Source organism: Rattus rattus, chromosome 15 (assembly GCF_011064425.1).
Source record: "Rattus rattus isolate New Zealand chromosome 15, Rrattus_CSIRO_v1, whole genome shotgun sequence".
In the NCBI taxonomy this organism is placed as follows: Eukaryota; Metazoa; Chordata; class Mammalia; order Rodentia; family Muridae; genus Rattus; species Rattus rattus.
This window is the reverse complement of record NC_046168.1, coordinates 21,293,184-21,316,058: the sequence shown is the minus strand read 5'-3', so window position 1 is coordinate 21,316,058 and position 22,875 is coordinate 21,293,184. Positions and strand designations below refer to the sequence as shown.

Genomic DNA, 22,875 nt, shown 5'->3' with positions numbered 1-22,875 from the left:
TCTATGCTTTTGATAACCTTTATAGCAAAGAAGGATTTCTTTATGCTGAGTCTTTTTGCTTTTAATTAAAACCGTTCTCTCCTTTCTTCTGCTGCCCCGTGATGGAGAGCAGCTGGTTACTATCCCTTCCCCACCCCCCTGTCTTCTCTAAATGACTCACTCCCCCTCCTTCAAACAGGATTTAAATATTCCTTCCATTTCTTTTATCCATCAGGGGCCTCTTTTTCCTAAATCTCCCTCCTTGAACTCTGAACTCTGTTCATGTATAAATGGGTTTTAGTCAGTTTTAACAGCCCACAGCCATGGAGGAAGAGAAAGTTTGCTTTTCGGTGCAGATAAAGTTCTTCCGTTGCATATCATTTCCTAACCTCTCTTGTGTTACGAGGGGGAAATTTTCATAAAATGAGAAAGATGAGGAGTGTGATCTCATAAGAAAAACAAGCTCCCTCAAATAAAAACACAATTAAAAGTATCCCCCAATTATTCATCTTAACGAGCTAATTTTTGATTTATATTGCCTGAGACAAGTACATCAGAAAGGGCAGCCCTGCTCTTTAAAGACTCTCTATGCTCCCCAGTGCCAGATAATCCATTTTCTGTCTGTAAAGTGACTCTTTATAAGTGTTTCTCAAACAGCTATCTGTGTGCCTTGCCTGATTTTTTCCATACTGACAAGAAAAGTGATTAGCAATAAGCTAATTAGTGAAGCACTAACCCTTGGCCCACACTACCCTTTGCTCTGATATTTTCTGTAGACTTTCCTATGTTTAATTTTTCTGGGTCTATTGTTCTATTCCTATATAGCTATTCCAGGAAACTGAGTAGCATGGAAGGTGAGGGGGTGTTTATGCCAATATAAAAGCAATAATTGGGGAGCTGGGATAAGTCAGGTGGTAAAGTATCTGCCCCACAAGTGTGAGGACCTGAGTTTGATTCACATCACCAACATTGAAATCTGTGCGCAGTGGCAAACCCTTATCATTCCAGCATTGGGAAGGTAGAGATGGGAGAATCACTGACCAGCCGGCCTTGCAGAATCAGTGGACCTCCTGTCCCCGTAAGATACTTGTCTCAAGAAATAGGTGTGCAATCTCTGAGGACAGACATCAGAAATGTGCTACAAGTGTATGCAAACACAGACATATGTACACACACACACACACACACACACACACACACACACACACTCACACACTCATACCTTGCTAGAGGATGACCTAAGATTGGTTTTACCCCAATCTGTTTCCTTCCATTATTCTCAGAATTCCTTACCCTTTGTATGATAGCTTGAGAGTTAGGAAGCTAGAAGTTGGAACTTCATAGGTATGCTTTTCTTGTTAAATGTCATTTTAAACTGATGTTTTCTCTTTGTGTAATCCATGTTTAAAGGGATGCTTTGACTGATCCTCAGAGATATTCCCAGGATTAAGTTGGAATGTCAGACTAATCAATACTTGTAAGGAGTGATTCCCGTTGCTACATCTGTGTGGGAAATATTTAGTTACCATTGGAGCTACAGTGTTTCATCTGGTACAGAGCAAAGTGTTTATTAACCATTGCTTGACATTCTGAATCAGTTGTGGTATACCCAGATCTGTGATTGGCAGCTGCAATTTGCTAGTTGATATCAGCCACAAAATCATGAATGAGAATCGTGAGTTTGTCTTTTATGACAGTCATGCAGGTAAATACACATATGCAACATACTTATGAATATATACCCATGTTCAATACATGCATGCATACACATACACAATATATGCATGCATACACATGCACACATGTATACATGCATACACACATGCACATATGTATGTCCTTATTAGATTTGTTTACTAACATGTCACATCTGGGAAGAAGGAAACGTAAATGACGAATCGCCTGTTTTGAATTGCATGTGTATGAGGCATTTTCTCAATTGCTAATTGATTTAGGGGAACCCAAATCACTGTAGGTGGTGGCATCCCTAACGAATAGTCTAAGCCTGAACAAGGAAGATGTCTGAGATAGCCAGAGGACAAACCAGGAAAGCAACACTCCTTCATCATTGCTGCTCCACATTTGTGCCTTTAGTTACTGCCCTAACTTCCCTCAGGGATGGATTATGAGAATGTATAAGACACAGTAAACCGTTCCTCCTCAGGTTACTTCTAGACACGAGTTTATCATGGCCATAGGGAAACAAGCTAGGGAAACATAATATTGACACCTTATTCACCATTACTTTTAGCTTGTTTGTTTGTTTGTTTTTACTGTTTTTGTTTTCTGAATAAGGCCCCACAGAGCGGATGAAACAAAGTTTGGAAACATTGTAAGAGTTTCTTCGTCTCAACTATATTTTATTCATACACATTATTGTGCCAAATAATATCAAGATTCTCAATGGTTAAATATTAAAATGTTGAGACTTTTAATGGCTTCTTTGGAAAATTGCTATTCCTGTTACTTTATTGCTAGCAGTCTTCTGTTGTTGGTTTGTTTTGGCATATCATATCTTTGGAGTGTGTGTTTTTTTTCAACAAGAAAGCTTGCTTAGGTCCAGTTGACTGCCCCCACCTTGGCACAGGATTCCTTTTAGAGCGGACATCTCTCCATAGGCTGGATCCAAGAAGGATTAAGGAATTACCTTTCTCTGAAAGACTTGGAGTCCAGGAAATTTTTAATTGGGGTCAACTGTGTAGCCTGTTCTTTTTTATGTCAGTTTTTATACTTCCTGGCATGCATTTAGTTGCTGCATTGATCCAGAATATCTGCTTACACAATTTCAAATGTAAGCATTATGCACAGAACACATTGTAATCCACGTTGAGACCTTTGGGCAATTTCCCATGTGGCTACTACTCTGGAATCACTCACTTATTGATCTGTCAAGACAAAGTATCGTCATCACCGTTATGTTTCCATTGGCAGAGATGTCAATGGAATTCGTTATTCTATACCACTGTTCTTTGAACAAAAATGTTTCTTTAAGCCTTTCAATTTTATAGTGTGCACATGTATGTATGATCAGCTGTAAGTGTGAGTAAAAACCTACAAATCTAGAAAGGAGGTCAAGAGTGGGCAAGATCAGGTGATAAGGAGGGGTGAAGTGAGCAGCGGGGCACCTGGGACATAGAGAGGAAAAGGTCTGTCTGTGTAGAGCATGAGTGGATGGTGGATGCAGGAGAGATGGAATATAGGTAAAGGAACCATAAATACATAAAATACATTAAAATGACATGATCTCACACATTATATGACGATTTAAATAAAGATAAACCTCATGCTCCCACAATAGAATCGTGGATATTTTTGAACGTTTATTAACTCCTTGTTTGTCTTCTGAAAATATAGTTCCAATTGGAGGTTATCACATCAAGCAAATTAAATATATTCAGAAAAGCAAATATGTATTTTCTGTCCATTCTCAATCCTATCATACCTACATACATACATGCATGCATACATAAAACATGCATACATACATGTATACATACATACATATAGACACAGACAGCTATGTCATGAAAATAGAAACATAACTATTTGGGGAGCAAAGAGAACTAACAGCAAGGGCTAAAGGTGGGGAGAGAAAAAAGAGTCTAAGGCTGTGAGGGGGATCTGCTCAATGACTAACGTGTGAGTATGGCACTGTCATTATGAAACCATCACTATAATGCCTGTCTACTCTGGTTTTTTTCTACATCTCATATCATTCTACACATGATGAAAAGTGTCTAGTAAAAGCTGTGTGACTGAACTAACAATTCATATATAAACAATAACACCCAACCACTTTTCGAGAATTGCTGAGACCAAGTGGGTGGCACAGTGCTGTTCCCGGTTCTCTGGTGTCTGTTCATTGGGGTGTTTTCCAGCTGACAGCATGGATCAGTGACTTTCCTACAGGAATGTGTGGTATTTGAGGACACCAGCTCTGCTTCTTTTAGGAAATGAATAGGAAGCATTAGAAGAAATAGATAGAATGAAAATAGTTGAGGTCTGCTCCCTTTCCTGTAGGAGGTGTTTGAAGTACATATCTCTCGGGTGGCCTGTTGCTTGTGGGTGTGGTCCACGGGGACATACAGCAGTGACCGGACAGAAGGGCCTGCATGGCAGGGGATGAACACAATGCAGGAACCAGCATGCACCGTGGTTTGGACTCACACCACTCCTGCCATTTTATGTAGCTTAATGACTTTAGCTTTGATTTTGACATTTTATTTTTATTTTCTTATGTAAAAACCCATAAAACGGTGGCTTTCTTCTTAAGGGAAGGTGCAGAGTAAGGACGGCACAGGGAAATACAATCTGTGCTTAGTCCCTGTTTTTGCAACCTCCAAGCCCTTTGCAGGGCACACTTTTCGAGTTTGCTCTCCTATATGTCTTAATTGACCTTAATATATATTTTTTCATAAGATTTTTAATTAAAAAGTTAAAATTTCCATCATACAAACTACCTTTGTTTTCCTCTCCTGCAGTTCTTGATATGCACAGCAATTAAAAGTTAACTGGAAAAATGGATATTTTAAATGAATTTAATGAAAATCAAATTCAAAAATCTACTGTAGTGAGCCTGCAGTAGCTTGTCTTTGCATGTAAATCAGTCCTGAGTTGCTAAACTCGGGGCTGCTGTGGCGAGCATGAGAGCACACTCCATCAGTCCAGAAACCACCAGAGCTGTGTCCTCTGACTTCCACGGATGTATGGTGGGAAGAAGCCAAGCTGCCTTTGAGGTAGTTAGGGGAACGTGTGGAAATCCTGTCAGAGTTTGATCTTCTGAGATAAGTTTACCTGACAGCAAGATGAGGAAGAGTCTTTGGGAAGGATACAGGGAGAGCCAGTGCCCCAAATGGCAGGGAGCTGTGTTCTTGCCCTCTTGGCTTCCTAGAGGTGGTGGAAGTTGTAGAAGGCAGTGAACCGTGAGGCCAGAAATACATGCAAATTGCACCTACTTTCTAACCCTTCCATCATTTGTATCTTTGGATGAAGATTAAAGCTAGCTTTGTGGGGCCTCTTGTCCTTCTGTCAGTGAAGTAACATGTGGATTGGAAGGGAATCTTCATGTCACCATTTAACTTTAAATGTGTAGCCTGTATGACGTCCATTAGTGCAATATCAAGTTCAAGGTCAATGGAATGAAAAAGAGGCTTGCGGAGAACTTGCAGACACCTAGAAAAGGAGAGCGAAATCGTTAAGGGTGCTTCCTGGCTCCCTATAACCTTTGCTCTCAGCCCTTTTGAGTAAGGAGTGGGTAGTTTGTGTGTGGAATGATTGTTTATGCTGTCATTAAATCAAAGTTAAGCTACGCTTTCAATCTGCTTAATGTGGGGAGGTAAGCAATATGTAGCAAAATGTAACAAAATGTGGCAACATGTACCAAAATGCAGCAAAATGCTGGAAACGGTAGTGTCTCTGTCCCTCATTTTCAGTGTGTCCATCAATGTCATCTATGAGAAGGCAGGCTGTCTGTTTTTCAAATCTCACTGAGATTTAGGAGTATTCTGTCAGAACTTGTTATTATTTGACCCTGCCACACTGAAGTTTACAGTTTGAAGATTGATTATTCTGGGCCAGGGAGATGGCTCGGCCAGTGAAGATATCTGTTACCGTGTGTGAGTTAGACCTCTAGGATCCACAAGTTAAGAGGAAAGACTTGACTCCTACACCTTGTCCTGTGACTTCCTTCCACACACGGACTGCGACAGGCTCACTCTCATTCACATATAAACAAAGTAAAGCAAGAAAACACAATTTTTAAGACTTACCATTGTTTCCTAAACGAACTGATAGTAAATTGGAATCTACAGGTTCAGTGCGCAGAAGCAATTGTGTGTTTCCTGTGAGTTTCTCGTGACCTGTGGACTACTGCCAGTTCTCCATTAATCCAGGCAGGAAGTTTTCAGTTTCCTTAGTAGAGACGCAACCAAGAATGTAGAAGTCATAAAGCATATTTGCTAATGCTGACTTTACTTTCAGCTGGGCTTTTGTTATGTCTGATGGCTTAGTTGGTCCAACTAGGACGATATGTCCTGCCTGCCACCTTGTGTCACCTCTTTGGTTTGTCACACATTGTAGAGATTTCAGAACATTAGCAGTCTGTGTAATTGGTGTACAAATTGACCTATCTTTGGAGTATGATCCGATGACTATTTATTGGGAAAGAAACTTTGGGGAAGTGTTAGCAATCATGCTAGGAAAGAAACCTGTGACCATCATACTCAGCAAGTGTACAAAGGAGTCTCTCCTGAAACATTTGGACTGTTTTAATGAAAACTGTCACATTATATCAGGAGAAAAGAAAACCACCTAATCTTTAATTCAAAGACACTGTCCTTATATGTGTACCCAAATATAGTTTCCTCTCTCTCTCTCTCTCTCTTGCGCGCGCGCGCGCGCGCGCGTGTGTGTGTATGTGTGAACATGTATGAACACTTGCATGCAGAGATCAGAATAGGCCATCAAATCCCAGATGCTGGAAACCAAACTCGGGTCCTTTACAGAGCAAGAACTCTTAAGCACTGAGCAATTGTTCCAAGAAGCATGTATCAGAATGTATTCACCATACTACATCCATTACTCTATAACTGAATAATCTAATCCTTTAAGTCCAATTACTTCCCATGTAGTAATCCAACCTCATGTTACTAAATGATACTTACTAAAATTTGGAATTTTCTGCATCAGAGCTTCAGTTTTGGGGCCAGTCCTTTGTGTGGAAGACAGTTACAGGACTGGACTAGCTTGGGATCCCAGGTTCATTGTCTAACACTGTGTGACTCTCTTCACCTTTCTGAGCTACACTTGTGTTTCTTTCTTACAGCAAGGTGACACTTTCCCCCCTTACAAACAACTGTAAGAGCTGAGATCCCATATGTAAAGTTTCTAGAAAAATGATTAACAGTAATTAAAATTTTTTTGCTAAGTATGTTCATTTTTGGCTTCCTAATTATTCTGTATTAAAACAAACTTAAATAACACTGATTTGAACAAAACTTTCCAGTGATCATATGGTCATTTCTAGGTGAAATGTGCTAAAGTCTTTCAAAAGCAAATATTAGGTAAAGACTGTATCCATTTTGCAGTCACTATTTTTTCTTTTATTGGATGTATGTTCTGGTTATAGATATCTGAACAATCTCTATTCTGTAGTTTTCTTAAAAAGTCTGTTCCGAACCTCTTCCCCCAAGTTGCCATCACTTGGCAAATATTCTTGACTTATCCTGTACCCAGTGCCCTTAAAAAGTCTTGTTTTGAGCTTTGACAATATGTTCTCGAGTTATTTTCTTCCATGAAAATTCTTCCTGCCTCCTGCCTCTGACATATGCCTCCATTCTGCCACTTACCTTGCTTCTTTCTCCTCGCTTTGCTTCTGCAAACCTCACTCCTTCCTCAAGTGCATAGATAGCAGGGTCTTCCCTGCATCCCTTCCCAGAGCCTCCTGGCTGGAAGAGGGCTGCAGGAAGGAGTCCAAAACAAATGCTTCGCAGAGCAGTGAAACTCCGTGTGCTTCTTGATAACTCACTTCAGAAAGACATGAGCTCTCAACAAGAGTGTTTGGAAATAAAACTTCCTATGTGTGACAGAGCAAACTACAGCCCAAATTTGACAAAAATGGACAAAACACACTGCTATTTGCAGAGGGTAAATTGTTTGAAAAAAAATGTCTTGAGTTGATAGCAAGAATCATAGATTGTATCCCATAGAAAGAGAAACACAGCCTGGGCCCCCGTGGATTCCCTGGGGACCAGCTATTGAGTCCAAGAGTCATTTTTAGTATGTGGACCTGGCTTTAAGATCATTTCATTCACTGAGATGTTTCCAATGTGGTATCTGCATATGCAGATAGTCATAGTGTCTGTCTGCTGCCCCCAATTGGAAGACACTTATGTGGCTTTTTGTATGTTGTACACTTACCCTAGGGCACATACCCAATTGTCAGTGGGAAAAGAAGCTGGGCTGCCTACAGCAGTCAAGTGGAACTGAGGCCACACTTACTAAACGATCCCTTCTCTTTGAATCGAGATATGCCTCCTCGCACTGTGCTATTTTGCTGTATTTTAAGTATCCATTTTCAACTGGAGAGAAGCTCCAAGTGAGTTAATTACAGTGGGTGTAAAAAAAGGAATTCAAATTAGTAATATCATTATCTCTCTCCGCTTCTAGTGTGTACGAAGCAGGTAACGGATGAAGTGTCTTCCACTCGAGATTGCAGCCTTACGAACGCGGCGGTGCAAAGCAAGCTGGTGTCCTCCTTCCAGCAGCACACCAAAAAGGCCCTGAAACAGGTAAGAGGCTGCCTTCGGCACTTAGCCCCTCAGTGCTGCCTATGGAAGGCTAAGGGTGTGGTGGGGACCAAGTGAGGTAACTCAGAACCTAAAATCAGAAAATAGCGGGGCTACTGTTTCTACAATATTTAATAGAATAATTTTACTATATCTCAAAAAATGAGGCAAGAATTAAACCGAGAACTCTGTTGTAAAACAGAATCAGAAATGTGCTTAAAGTCATTCATGAGCATGTGTGTGTGTGTGTGTGTGTGTGTGAGAGAGAGAGAGAGAGAGAGAGAGGCAGAGAGAGAGAGAGAGAGAGAGAGAGAGAGAGAGCTTTAAGTAAATCCAGTTGAGTTGACAATTTTGTTATATAATTTGAAAATTTTATCTCAGTTTACGCTATTTATGTTCATCCTGTTTATCTGGATCTCAGCACGGTATCTTATCAGTAGATATCGTTTGATGCTGAATGGAACTTCATCCTTTTATCACAGAATGTACCTGACCTCTGTAGCCTTGACCTATTCAGCCCTGTGTATGGTTTTAATATTGGGTTTGGGCACTGACACAGCCTGGTCATTCTGGCAATCTGGGCAAACCAGTTTTGTCTCTGAATATCTTCAGGGAGAGGGGGTGCAGCGAACTTTATTGATGGTATTCAAGAGAGTAGGGGGGCTCCCTAGGCCCCTCCTGTTATTATGGGGGCCTGAGGTGGGATTGTGAAGCCTGAGGTGGAATTGTGAAAGAGATGCTCAGTGTTGGGGGCTGAGTTGGGCTGGGGAGTCCTCAGCAACTGAGGGCCTCTCTCCTGCTCTCAGTATCCTTGCTGGGCTGGAGTGGGTAGTCCAGGGTTTCTTACTCCTTGGAGGCCATGTAGGCTATGAGGTCCACCGCCCTGTGGCTGTAGCTTTATTCATTGTCATACCAGGAAATGAGCTTTACAAAGTTGTCATTGAGAGCAATGCCAGCCCCATCATCAAAGGTGGAAGAGTGGGAGTTGCCGTTCAAGTCCCAGGAGACAACCTGGCCCTCAGTGTAGCCTAGGATGCCCTTTAGTGGGCCCTCAGATGCCTGCTTCACCACCTTCTTGATGTCACCATACTTGGCAGGTTTCTCCAGGTGTCATGTCAGATGCACAGCAGATACATTAGGGATAGCACCATGGGAGGCCATGCCAGTGAGCTTCCCATTCAGCTCTGGGATGACCTTGCCCACAGCCAACGGGAAGCCCATCGCCGTCTCTGAATATCTTAAGTCTCACTGGAACTGAGATAGTGAGAGTACTTTTCACATAGGGTTGGCCTGGGGATAGTCAAGGTAATCTGTGGGAAGCTTCGATGTAGCATGGCTGCCCCACAATCCTCAGTAAATGAATGTGAGCTGGCACCATCACACCAGCATGTGCTGAGCTGTGCAGAGCAAGAGGCACCATGGTTAGATTGGGCTGTGGAGTAACAGTTATACTAAGTGTGTACGCTGCATTCTGCACTCCTGTCTGTGTTCACTGCATTCATCTAGCAGTCCTATCAAGTCAGAAACAACCTTCCAGTTCCTGTAATGTGTTTATAACTAGGAAAAGAGAAACAATGTTTTCTGAAGCGATTTTAAAGACATCCCCAACAGGCAAACTCCTCCTGGATGCTATTGTGACATCTTCCTCCCTTCATCTTCTCCTTACCCTGCCCACTCTGGTTTTGTTTTGAGATAGAATCTCACTATTTACACTAGGCTAGCCCTACACTGTGAGCAACCCTCCTACTCCTTCTGGGAATGCATGTGGGAATCATCGTCCCAGCTCACATGCTCTTGTAGATTTCAGATGCTTCTTCTCACCTCCTCTGCCTCAAACAAGGAAATGCATGACAGAAACTGAAAGTTTTAATATTGAGCTGTGTTACTTATCTATTCTGCATTAATTATTGAAATTATGGCACTCCCATCCATGTTTAAGGTCCTGTATTGTTTCAATCTCCTTTGGATAACTTACCATTCATATCATGATTTTTTTTTATGAAGTGTTTTTGGATGCTATAGAGGAAAATTGTGATCAGCATTGATATCCCTTTTTAATTTAGGAAATAAAAGGTGGGGTAGATAGGTAAGCCCAAGCAAATGCTCATTCAAGCAGCAAATAGGAAATAGGACACAGGCAATAAAATACTAAACAGCACAGAAGAAAAGGTACAGAATCGGACACTTGTGGCTGTGGCATTTAAGAACATAAAGGGGATCATAAATGAAATGCATGCTTCCAAGGTGTGTGGTCTGGAGGATGTGCAGACTGTGAGTCCTGCTGTGCACGAATGGGAAGAGGCAGATTCTGATTGCTCTGGTGCTTGGGACGTTATTTTCTCACTTCCTTTAGACCTTTGAACTCTATACAATTATCAGTGCTGTACAAACCTCACTCAGCAGTGTGTTGTTGGTAGTGTCTCTCTCTCTCTCTCTCTCTCTCTCTCTCTCTCTCTCTCTCTCTCTCTCTCTCTCTCTGTCTTTGTCTTTTCTTTTTTTCTTTCTTTTTTTGTACTAGAACAAGTGTTCATGAGAAACATATCCTCATTTCTTGTAGTTTAAGGCTGTTTTCAGAAGTGTGTCATGTGAGTTTCTCAATTATGAGAGGGAGTTGTTTGTGCCTTTCTTGTAACTCCTATCTTATAGCCAAGTAGCAAACTGGTAACCAAGTAGATGCGATTCAATATAGATCAGATATGCTGATGTTCCTTTAATAACTAATTCATAGTATACGTCATATTCAGAAGAAAGCACCCCCTATAGACTTTTACCTGGATCCTTGGTAATTGCTGGATGCATTAAGATAGCATTTGAAAGCTTGCCTAAACATAAGGCATTTACGTCTAGCTCAAGCAATATGTAGTTTTGTACAGTTGATGATTATGATGAGATATAACTTTTTTCAATGACTACCATGTAAACATGCACATATATGCCTGTACATGATTTAATGTATGTGAATATATGTTCCATGTGTTTATATATACACACATATCAAAATCATAACACCTAAGGCAACTGAAACTCTTTAATGATAATTACATAAACTGATGTTTACATTATGATTTATCCTTTAAACTATGAAAACACTCATGTCCATTTTTATTTTTCTTTATTGCTGTTGTGTGAGAAAGGGTCTCATAAAACCCAAACTGATTCCTCAGAGGACCCTGGCCGTATTAGAATGTCATTTGCATTGTGCTTTAGATCTTCCTTATAAGCTTTTCAGGGGGATAATGGGTTGAAATGCCCTAAAAATAGACTTTCCTATGATGATTTGGAAGAGACAATCACCTTATCTCCATGAATATCTACCAACTTCATACATATTCATATAAACTTAAAAACAATCCCATGACACAACCCAATGGGCTGCTAGTGCCTCTTTGGGTCAGCTTGTTCCTCTAATTCTCTAGGTATATGAATACACTTTCACATTGCTTTGCTTAATAAACCTCTTAGAGAGGGGGAGAGAAAGGGAGGGAGAGGGAGGGAGGGGGAGAGAGAGAGACAGAGGGAGGGAGGGAAGGAGGGAGGGAGGGAGGGAGAGAGACAGAGTTCTGATTAAGTATAGCTATGATAGAAAGAGGCAGGTGAAAAATTCTTAATTACCCAGGCACCTTTGCATCACAAATACATAAAAAACAAAGAATTAAAACAAAGCTCTCATAAGCAAAGCCAGACACAGCATCCCATGTCTAAGCTCAGACCCGTTGGTACAGGACAGTACCATAGCAAGCACATTTTCTGACCTAAAAACTGCTGATCACAACTGTAGGCTGGACTACATAGAAGCCGTATTACCATGGCTATTGGGTAGAGTCTTGTCTTTTTTCCCATAATATCTGAATTCTTTTACCTTTAAATCATCACAGTATTAGTTAATGTGATGGACATACTGTCATGGGTAACATTTCATGCCCTTGGAATTTTGTTGTTGTTTGGCCTAAGCATTCTCAGGATTGTCTAATGATTCTTACCTTGTTCCCTGTCTCCTTTCTACCGTGGTGTTTAGTTAAGATCCTTATTAAGACCATGTGGAATGTTGAGTTTTTTGAACTTTCAAAGAAGTTAAGCAAGGCTATATTTTGGGATCTTAACCATCAGGAGAGAGTGATAGGCAAAAGGAGGGTGTGTTGTATTCTGGTAGCAATGTAGTACTGAGCACAGCTGCATGTTGCTTCTGTTGACTTGACTACTGTCAGTCCCCTTAGGATGGTTGCTGACCCTTCCCCCTCGCACCACGGCAGAGCAGTCTTGATGCATTGCTGGTTTGTGGTGGCGGAAGTAGTTTCCTACCCCTAACTTGGACATTTAGTGTACCAGTCACAATGCTTGCTGACACAGACAGCTGTTCCCCATGTGTGCTTACGTCTCTAGTTATTTTAGTGTTAGCATTCACTGCCTGTGGTATTTTCAGATTTTCAATAAGTGGCTTACTGTGTTCTACACATTCTTAAGTTACATTGTTGTTTCTCTATTAAAATACAGTGAACATTTATTGTTTAACGTGCCAAGTCAACACAAAAGCTCCTGGTTTTCAGCTTTATTTCGGTTGCTCCCATTAGAGAGGAGGAGGACCCCCTGCCCCTTTTAGAGAGAGGATTGTCTGGAAAGCTTTCTATCTAAAATAAAATTATTCAAAAGTTTTTCCTTTCTTTTAAATAAGAGAATATCACAGTGTTTTTCTATAGAGAAAGCATGTTCAGTCAGCAACTCCCCTTCCTTTTCACAGACATACGCAACTATCGTGAAGCTAGTGTGGTATTATTATTGCTCTGTACAGAGTCATTTTAATTTAATTTAATTTTGCATTATGTATTTTAATATTTTGCCTACATGTATGTATGTGTATCAATTGTATATCTCGTGCCCCTGAAGTCCCGTAATTGGAGTTACAGATGCTTAGGTGTAGATCCTGGGATTTGAACCAGGGACTCGGGAAAACATAGCAAATTGTCTTAACCATTTAACCTGGGTGGCCACACCTTTATTCAAAAGCATGCCGCAAAGGGAGTAACTAGATACATTATAAGGCATCTTGTGATACACTTTCTCCAGCAAGGCTGCAGCACCCAAGCCTCCTCAAATAGTGCTACCAGATGTTGACCAAGTGTTCAAATGCTTAAGAATAGGATCAGTTCTCATTTAAACTACTGTGACCTCCTGTCATTGACGTTGTTAACAAGATGTTAAATTTTGTACATACTATCAGCTAGAATTTAGTGTTAGGCTGTTCTAGACTTCCCATCTTTCCTTCCTTCTGGATTTAAAATGAGTGGATGTAGAATTGTTTAATAAAACAACCTGCTTGCATTTCAAAATAGCATCTAGCCTGACAATTAGAAATGCATCATTGGTACTGTAGTCCTAAAATGAATGTAGACCAAAGATGTAAGACCAAGCAGCAAACACTGAGGTCTGAACCTTGGTAGAGGTGAATAACTAGGGCCACTCCTGTCCTAAATGTAGATGCTTCACTCCTTCTTTAAAAGGGGAACAAGAATACCCTTGGCAGGGAATAGGGAGACAAAGTTTAGAACATAGGCAGAAGGAACACCCATTCAGAGCCTGCCCCACATGTGGCTCATACATATACAGCCACCCAATTAGATAAGATGGATGAAGCAAAGAAGTGCAGGCTGACAGGAACTGGATGTAGATCTCTCCTGAGAGACACAGCCAGAATACCGCAAATACATAGGTGAATGCCAGCAGCAAACCACTGAACTGAGAATGGGACCCACGTTGAAGGAATCTTAGAAAAGACTGAAAGAGCTTGAAGGGGCTTGAGACCCCATATGAACAACAATGCCAACCAACCAGAGCTTCCAGGGACTAAGCCACTACCCAAAGGCTATGCATGGACTGACCATGGGCTCCAACCCCATAGGTAGCAATGAATAGCCTAGTAAGGGCACCAGTGAAAGGGGAAGCCCTTGGTCCTGCCAAGACTGAACCCCCAGTGAATGTGATTGTTGGGGGGAGGGTAGTAATGGGGGGGAGGATGGGGAGGGGAACACCCATAAAGAAGGGGAGGGGAAGGGTTTAGGGGGATGTTGGCCTGGAAATTGGGAAAGGGAATAGCATTTGAAATGTAAATAAGAAATACCCAATTTAATAAAGATGTTAAAAAAAAAAGAACAATTTAAAACATAAAAAGAAGAACAAAACCATGTCCCCAAAATGCCACAATGGATAAGTGTTTTCCATCATTTAGGAACCTATATATGCACACACACACACACACACACACACACACACACACAACCAAAACCAATTTCCTGATCCCTTTCCCATGATCAATCACGTAGATATATTTTTCAAGTTAAGGGAGATTCATATTTCAACGTGAATAAATTTCAATAAATCAAATAAAAAATAAATTCTATTATATCTTTATGCTAGGTCTTCTTTTCTTTTTCCTTTTTCCCCCCTAAAACTCCCAGAAACTTGCTCTATGATGAAAGCCCTGCCAATTAGAATGAGAACAACCAAGAAATGAAGAGGGTTGAGGGAGAGGTGGCTGGGTATGCTTGTCATCCCGTAGGATACAGATGAGTGCATGCAGGCGATTAGTACATATCACATGATGCTGCCCTCAGCTTGCATACAGTCTGGTTCTGTTTTTAACACATTTTTTTATAAACAGGGAAACAAGACCTAAAAATTAATTTGAATCAGACATTGTTAGCAGGAGGATTGCAGATATAAGGTCAAGCTGGGGAATGTGGTCAGACCTTTTATCACAAAATAATCTACCAAAGGGTGAAATGTGGCCCAGAATTAATCTGTACAGACTGTGTAGGCCCCGGGTTTAATCCCAAGCACTTACAGAAATAAGCAAACAAGAATTTGATTTGCTGAGGCAGCTTCTGGTCCTTCAGTGGAGTGTGTTGGTGCTAGCTCACGCCAGTCTCCTCATCTGTCCCTGTCTGCCTTCCTATACCACTAATGCTCTTCAGAGAACTGACAAGAATTGCCAGCCAGCCAGTGTGAATTTCTGGCTCAACCTAACTGTGAACACATATTGCCTCACTACCAAAAAAGCAGTCTGTCCTTCCCTGAAGGGTACACACTGTGCCACCAAAGGCCCAAGTGCTCAGTAGGCATGAAGCATGTCTACAGATCCTTACGTACAGACATCTGAGAAATCTCTTGATTTTCAATGGAAGCAAATTGTTTTATCTTCTTCTGTTCACGTTGTGTTCTAGGTGGAAGGTAAGCAGTGTCCACCATCAAATAAAATCTTCTTCCTGGAAAGTAAGTTAGACGCTTCAGGACAGCCACTGATGGGGTCTAAATAGATGTTAGCGTTTGTGATATCAAGACTCCAGTTTATAATCGATGCTGCAGGAAACAGATATGACCTCCCCTTTGTTGTCTGCTCCTCGAAGTGCTGCTTGGAAGTAAATATAGTTGTGTGTGTGTGTGTGTGTGTGTGTGTCTGTGTTTATATGTATGTGTCTGTGTGTTTGTATGTGTGAGTATGTGTGTGTCTGTGTATTTATGTGTGTGTGTCTCTGTTGTGTATGTATGAGTATGTGTGTGTGTGTGTTTATGTGTGTGTGTCTTTGTGTATGTGTGAGTATGTGTGTGTGTTTGTGTGTGTGTGTCTTTGTGTATATGTGTGAATATGTGTGTGTGTTTGTGTGTGTGTGTCTTTGTGTATGTGTGAGTATGTGTGTGTGTCTGTGTGTGTATGTATGTGTATGTGTATGTCTGTGTGTGTCTGTGTATATGTCTGTATGTGTGTCTGTGTGTGTCTGTGTGTATATATATGTGTGTGTATGTGTATGTGTGTGTATGTGTGTGTGTCTGTGTGTCTGTGTCTGTGTGTGTCTGTGTGTGTGTATATGTGTGTGTCTGTGTGTGTGTGTGTGTTATATGTAGGTGTGCATTCAGAGGCATGTGTCTGTGTGCATGCACATGAAGGCCAAGGGCAATGGTTCCTCTATTGCTCTCTGCTTTCTTTCTTTACAATTAGTCTTTATCACACAACACTGGATTATTGGCATGTGTGTGGCCATGTCTGGCTTTTCAGCAGTGTCCAGAATCAAACTCAGGTCTTCACACTTGCATACAAGCGCTCCTGTTCACTGAGTCATCTCTTCAGCCCCAGTTCATCTTTGGAAAGGGCACAGAACAGGACCTCTTATCCTTCAGGTCTACTTAAACAATTTTGTTCCCCGTGTGATGGAGGTGTCGTTTGTGTTGCATGCAGTGCGTGGTGGTGCATTTCCTTGTTTTTAAAATGTTGTGTTGAGAGGTATTCTTCAGACTTACATATTTTTGAAATATCTGAATCAACTCCATGTTAGTATTTTCTTTATTATGACCTGACAATAATTTACAGTAGTCAAGGTTTTTATTCTTGTATTTTGCGGTTTCTATCCAGTTGTTAAATTATTAGTTGTAGCATCCTCTTAGCTCTAGAAACTGGTGGCAAAAGTTTATCACCACCACCACGACGACCACCACCACCACGACCATCATCATCATCATCATCTTCTTCTTCTTCTTCTTCTTCTTCTTCTTCTTCTTCTTCTTCTTCTTCTTCTTCTTCTTCTTCTTCTTCTTCTTCTTCTTCTTCTTCTTCTTCTTCTTTTCTTCTTCTTCATCATCATCATCGACCACAAATATTAAAGAGAAGCATGACATCATTGACTTTCTGATTGCAGGTCTAGGCCATTAGTGATCTGTTTCTTTTGCAGTTAATCAACACTTTCCACAGTCTAATTTCACATGCACACATGTGTGTTTGCACACATAGAGAGGATATTTTAAGAAAATTAATATTTGCCAGAGGAGTTGGGATCGGTGCTACACAGACTCGTAGAGATGCATTGCTGTATTTTCTGGCTGCTTTCATTCTTTTATGGAGATTTACACAGTGGGTGAAGAAGGCTTTGGTTATAATTGGAAGCACGGCTTTGCCTGATTCTCTTGTATTGTTCAGCTAATGTGTATAGAGTGCTTTGGGTTCTTATATAAAAGATGAGAAAGATTTATGCAAGTATGTTAGACAATTTCTGTCTAATTATATATACACGGCTTGAAGAAAGAGAAAATCCTTAAATAGTTTATAGCACATGTGGCCTCATTAAATATAATATTGACAGCAGGCTAACAGTGAGAAGCATGGCACACTATTAGTCTTTCTATCTCAGGTTTCTCAGCAGGGCCGGGGACTTCACAAAAACTCTATAAATATAAGAATCCTTGCATGTTATCTGTAGTAAATGTATCATTTATAAAAAATTCTCCAACTATTCCTTCTGTTGTGTGGCTTTAAATCTCATCTAAATTTGCCAGCTCTTCCCTAACTGAGGGTCAGATTCTCACTCCTATAATTAGGTGGCTTCTAAATCTTATGGTCAACAAGGCAAACATACAGCTCATGCCTTGTGTAAATAAAATCGCGTTGTTTCTGACAGCCAAGGAATATACAGTCAAGGCATTATTTCTGGAGATTGTGGCAACTGTTGCTCAAAGCGCGTTAATCATAGAACTGAGACATCGTAAAATTAGTAGAAAGCATACAGAATCCAGGAATAAAAAGGTTCGAGACAGTCCATGGCCAGCCTTTTAACCTTTTGAGGAATTCCAGCATTCTTGCGGCTTCAGGTTTTAATGGCTTTTCCTGTTTCATGTGCTTAAAACCCTTTTTATTACGGGTAATTTTCTGCATAAAGCGATCCGCTAGATAAAACTGTATTTCAAAACTTTTAAATGCCTTTTATTATATCATCATCACCGCGGCAGATTCATTTACGAAACACAAAGCATTCCCATTTGAAGAGATTTATTCTTCCATCTATTTTTTTTTTCTTCTTGGATTTGCCCAAACCCCGTCATGTTCGTGTTCTGAAGGTTAATGCCAAAGTCAAGCAGACAGAAGCCAAGGGCTGCAAGCTCTCCAAGATTAGGACTGATTCCCTTCACAGAAATAAATGATTCCTGCCATGTTCGGTGATTTTGTGCAGCGCTCCCCACGGCTGAGTGAGCGCATCAATACAGTAGTTCTACATGCCTTACATACTGATGACACCCGGTGTTAACTGATTGACTGAGCGGCGTGCTGGGGACGAAGCACCTGCGAGAGAATTGCAGACACATATATTTTTATCCTGGTTTCGAAACATTTATTTTACATTTATTTTACTTGGGAGTCCTAGTATCAAGTTCCACCAGCTTTCAAGGCAGTCTGCTAAGGTAGAATAAACCATTCTGGGGTGTTTTGTTATCAGAATTAGACCGAAAAGAGTCTCAGGCTTAAACCCCTTTTGCCAAAGCTCAATTTTATGCTTTTGAGGGAAAAAATGGACAGGGGTGATGACCAAGAATCCTGACAAATCAGGGGCTCTGTGGGATTGAAGGCAGTCACAAGCAAGTGGATCATGTAATTCAATCACCAGAAATCATTGTGGATACGTTTTTATGTTATATTTTATTATCGTGTTTTATAGGCTTTGAGGCAGCAGCAGAAAAGAAGAAATGGAGTCTCAATGATGGTGAACAAGACTGTGCCTCGTGTTGTTTTGACACCATTAAAGGTGTCTGATGAGCAGTCAGATTCGCCTTCAGGTAAAAAGCTGAAATATTGTATGCTTGGCCAGTTTCTCCCCGGAGAAGACTTCCTCACGGACTGAGATGGCCTGATGCTTTTCTTTTTTCTTTTTTATCTTTTGAAATTGAAAAGATACTCTCGTGCGTGGTTCGGTTTTGTACATATGTACATATAGTTATAATGTCTACGTGTATTATATATGTGCACCTGCCCTTGCTTCTTTCTTGATTTAAAAACAGAGTGTTTCCCAGTTGCTGTACTTAAGGCAGGAGCCCATTTGTGAAATGACTTAATTTGCTAAGCTCAGGACGTGTGAGGAAGCTGATGCTGATGCTGGTGCTGATGCTGATGCTGTTGCTGGTGCTGATGCTGATGCTGATGCTGTTGCTGGTGCTGATGCTGATGCTGGTGCTGATGCTGATGCTGATGCTGGTGCTGGTGCTGATGCTGATGCTGATGCTGATGCTGATGCTGATGCTGATGCTGATGCTGATGCTGATGATGCTGTTGGACTTGCTGTCCTGACTTTAGCTTTCCCTTGAATGTTAAACTTGAGTTCTGGACCACATGCTGGTGCATAACACCATCGAAAGCAGTTTTTCTCTGCCTGTGAATTTGCTTTTCAGCGCTCGCTGCAAAGCCCAGAGTCCTTTATGAGTTTTTGTGTTCTTATAGTATTCCTCTCACCTCCATGCAGCGCTGGCCTGCTTCTAAATCACCTCCTGTCCCTGGGTCAGCTGAGAACTGCTGAATTCATTGTGGATTAGGGTTTGCATTTTCTGTTCCTGCTTCTGCATAAAGTTTTGCTTAAGATCTGGTCTTTCCCTTTCTTCCACCTGTCTGTCTGTCTGTCTGTCTGTCTCTCTGTCTCTCTCTCTCTCTGTCTCTCTGTCTCTCTCTCTCATCTCTGATGTCATCTCTAAATGGCATTGTAGTATTGAAGCTTATTCATGTATTTTTACAAAAGATCCAACTCGTTTATTTAAAAGCTTTTCCACCAGTGACTGTATGTCAAACTCTGCTATTAGGCCATCTGCTCTTGCTTTCTCTGCAAGCTGATTGATTTATTGGCCTTTTCTTCTTATATCCAATAAGGGAATCAGATTGTGGGTACGGTAGTATATTAACTCGGGAAAAGAAAAAAGGAGATTATATCTGTGGTTCTTAAAACAATTTTAGATGTTTCTTGTCAAGGACAGGGAGAGGAAGATAATGGCATAATAACTATTTCCTTTTTTAGGATCTGAGTCTAAAAATGGGGAAGCAGACAGTTCAGATAAAGAAATGAAACATGGGCAAAAATCTCCCACTGGAAAACAAACAAGTCAGCACTTAAAACGCTTAAAAAAGTCTGGTTTAGGTGAGTATTTTAGAAATGTGTGTGTGTTTTTTTTTTTTAAAAAACAGAGCTTATTTCTAGCACTTACGGAAATTGATAATATCCTTCATTAATCTTAAAAAAAAAAGATGCTGAGTTGGGACCCTTGTTGTTGTACTTGCGTTTCAAGCTTATAATGGAATGTGACAATATTGGATAAAGTAGAGGTGATGAGCAAAGCAAGCATGAAATGTCTACTCAAGTAATTGCCTGTCTAGTTAGGGTGCTGTCTGGTGTGCAGTATGGTCTTGTGGTCTCCTTTTATTGGAATATTCTAGACAACGGTGGGGCAGGATGAGGCTCTTAGGAAGGATGCATTGAATTGGAGAATTTATTGTCATGGGGTCTGCTGCAATGGGGTTGCCCTGCCTTGATTTTTTTTTTTTTTGAGATGCTTGAAATACTCAGTAGTACCTGCCTATAAAACAGAGAGAGTATACAATTTCTGAAAGGTCTGGAGAACACTGTCCAAAGGTCTTATTATTAACAATGGATCGTATTCTGAATACTTGTTTTTGCTTTGTTAAGGCCGTGCAGGTAATATACTAAAGTATGAAAATTAAGACAAACGTGAGTGTTTCTTGGGCCGACTACTGTATCTCGTGCACCGTGTTTAGGGACCTGGACCCCTCGATTTCACCAATGACTAGAGATAATGATGACATGACCTAGCGTCTAGGAATAACTGACAGATGGATGTAGTGGATAAGTTTCTCAGTGGATAAAGTACCCACCACAAAAGGATAAGGCTACACGAGAGCTGGTCATGGTCTTGCATGCCTGTAACCATAGCACTAAGAGGCGGGGGCTGGAGTGAGGAGAGAGGCAGGCACATCAGAAATTTGCTGGTCATCCAAACTAGTCAGTTCCTGAGAGACCTTATTCCCAAAAGATAAAGTGAAGAAGAATCAAAGAAGATAGTGCATGTCTGCCTCTGGCCTCTACATGCACATACATGTACACATACCCACACAATGTGTGTGTGTGTGTGTATGTGTGTGGTATGCATGTGTGTGTGTATGTGTGTGTGGTGTGGTGTATGTGTGTGTGTGTGTGTGATGTGTGTGTGGTATGCATGTGCATGTGTGCATGTGTGTCTGTGTGTGGTATGCATGTACATGTGTGCATGTGTGTCTCTGTGTGTGGTGTGTGTAGCATGCATGTGCATGTGTGCATGTGTGTCTGTGTGTGTTGTGTGATGTGTATGTGTGTGTTTGTGTGTGTGTGTGTGTGTCTGTGTGGTGTGTGTGTGTTATGCATGTGCATGTGTGCATGTGTGTCTGTGTGTGTGGTGTGGTGTGGTGTATGTGTGTGTTTGTGTGTGTGTGTGTGTGTGGTGTGTGTGTGTGTGTTATGTGGTGTGTTGATGTGTATGTGTGCATGTGGTGTGTGCATGTGTGTGTGTGTGTGCATGTGTGTGTGGTGTATCTGTGTGAGTGTGTGTATCTGTGTGTATGCATGTGCATGTGTGTGTGCACGTGTGCGTGTGGTGTGGTGTGTGTGTATGTGTGTGTTGGTGTGTGTATGTGTGTGTTTGTGTGTGTGCCTGTGTGTGTGCATGTGTGTCTGTGTGTGTGGTGTGGTGTGGTATGGTGTATGTGTGTGTTTGTGTGTATGTGTACGTGTGTGGTGTGTGTGTATGTGTGCGTGTGTGGTGTGTGTGTATGTGTGCATGTGTGTGTGCGTGTGGTATGGTGTGTGTGTATGTGTGTGTTTGTGTGTGTGCCTGTGTGTGTGCATGTGTGTGTCTGTGTGTATGGTGTATGTGTGTGTTTGTGTGTTTGTGTATGTGTGTTTGTGCGTGTGTGTGCGCTCGCTTGTGTGTGTGTGTGTGCAATCCCTATCACTCATATTTGATACAGTGGTCAGTAAAAACCATAACCTTAGTGACCTGAACTTTTACTCTCCCTTCCTCCTCTTTGGCAATATAGAACTCTTTCTTCACTGGTTCTTTTTGTTAAAATCAGCCAACATTTATCTTGTTGATTGATTGGTTTGGGTACTTTTATTTATCATTTATTGTATGCTAGGAATTTTGCTAAATCCTGGAACATGCTTTCACTCAAAAGCATGGAATTGTATTCTTAGATAAAATATGTATAGGAAAAGAGTAGCAAATTTCGATTTAACTCTTTAATATTGCATAGTTAACTATTTCCCATCATTTCTAAGGTTCTATAGTTATTCTCTTTAACGCCAAATTCATCTCTGTGTGTTGAATAATCACCATGCATGCATACACACTGATAGCGTGTTCCAGTCTGAGTGCTTTAAGCAACTCCTAAAATGAGAATGACACGTACAGAATGACAGCTATGCCAATGTACACATACACATTGTTCATTCATTCTCATGATCAACCCAGGTGTGACTTAAAGATCAGTGGCATTTCATTAAAAAAGAGTATGCTAGCCAGGATGGGTGTCACACCTCTGTAATCCTAACACTCAGGAGTCCAAGACTGGAGCTTTGGCAGGAATTCAACTCTCAGTGAAAATCTAGCCATCCCTGACTATATGGCAAGAACATCTCCCAAAGCAAAGCTGGGCGGGAGTGGTGAAGGACTTTGGTTCCAGTATTAAAGAAGCAGAGGCAGCGCGAGCTTTGTGAATTTGAGACCAGCCCGAGCTACATGGTTCATAGTAAGACAATGTTTCAAAATT

General features: G+C 41.0%; 1 protein-coding gene across 1 annotated transcript in view; it reads left to right on the top strand.

The window, feature by feature from the left end:
* Positions 1–22,875, top strand: part of Asxl3 (ASXL transcriptional regulator 3) — a 104,773-nt gene that overhangs the window by 9,655 nt on the left and 72,243 nt on the right. Inside the window, exons 3-5 of the mRNA XM_032886225.1 lie at positions 8,146–8,267; positions 18,734–18,851; positions 20,075–20,194. Of these exons, the coding sequence (XP_032742116.1) occupies positions 8,146–8,267; positions 18,734–18,851; positions 20,075–20,194 (360 nt within the window). The remainder of the gene's footprint in view (positions 1–8,145; positions 8,268–18,733; positions 18,852–20,074; positions 20,195–22,875) is intronic.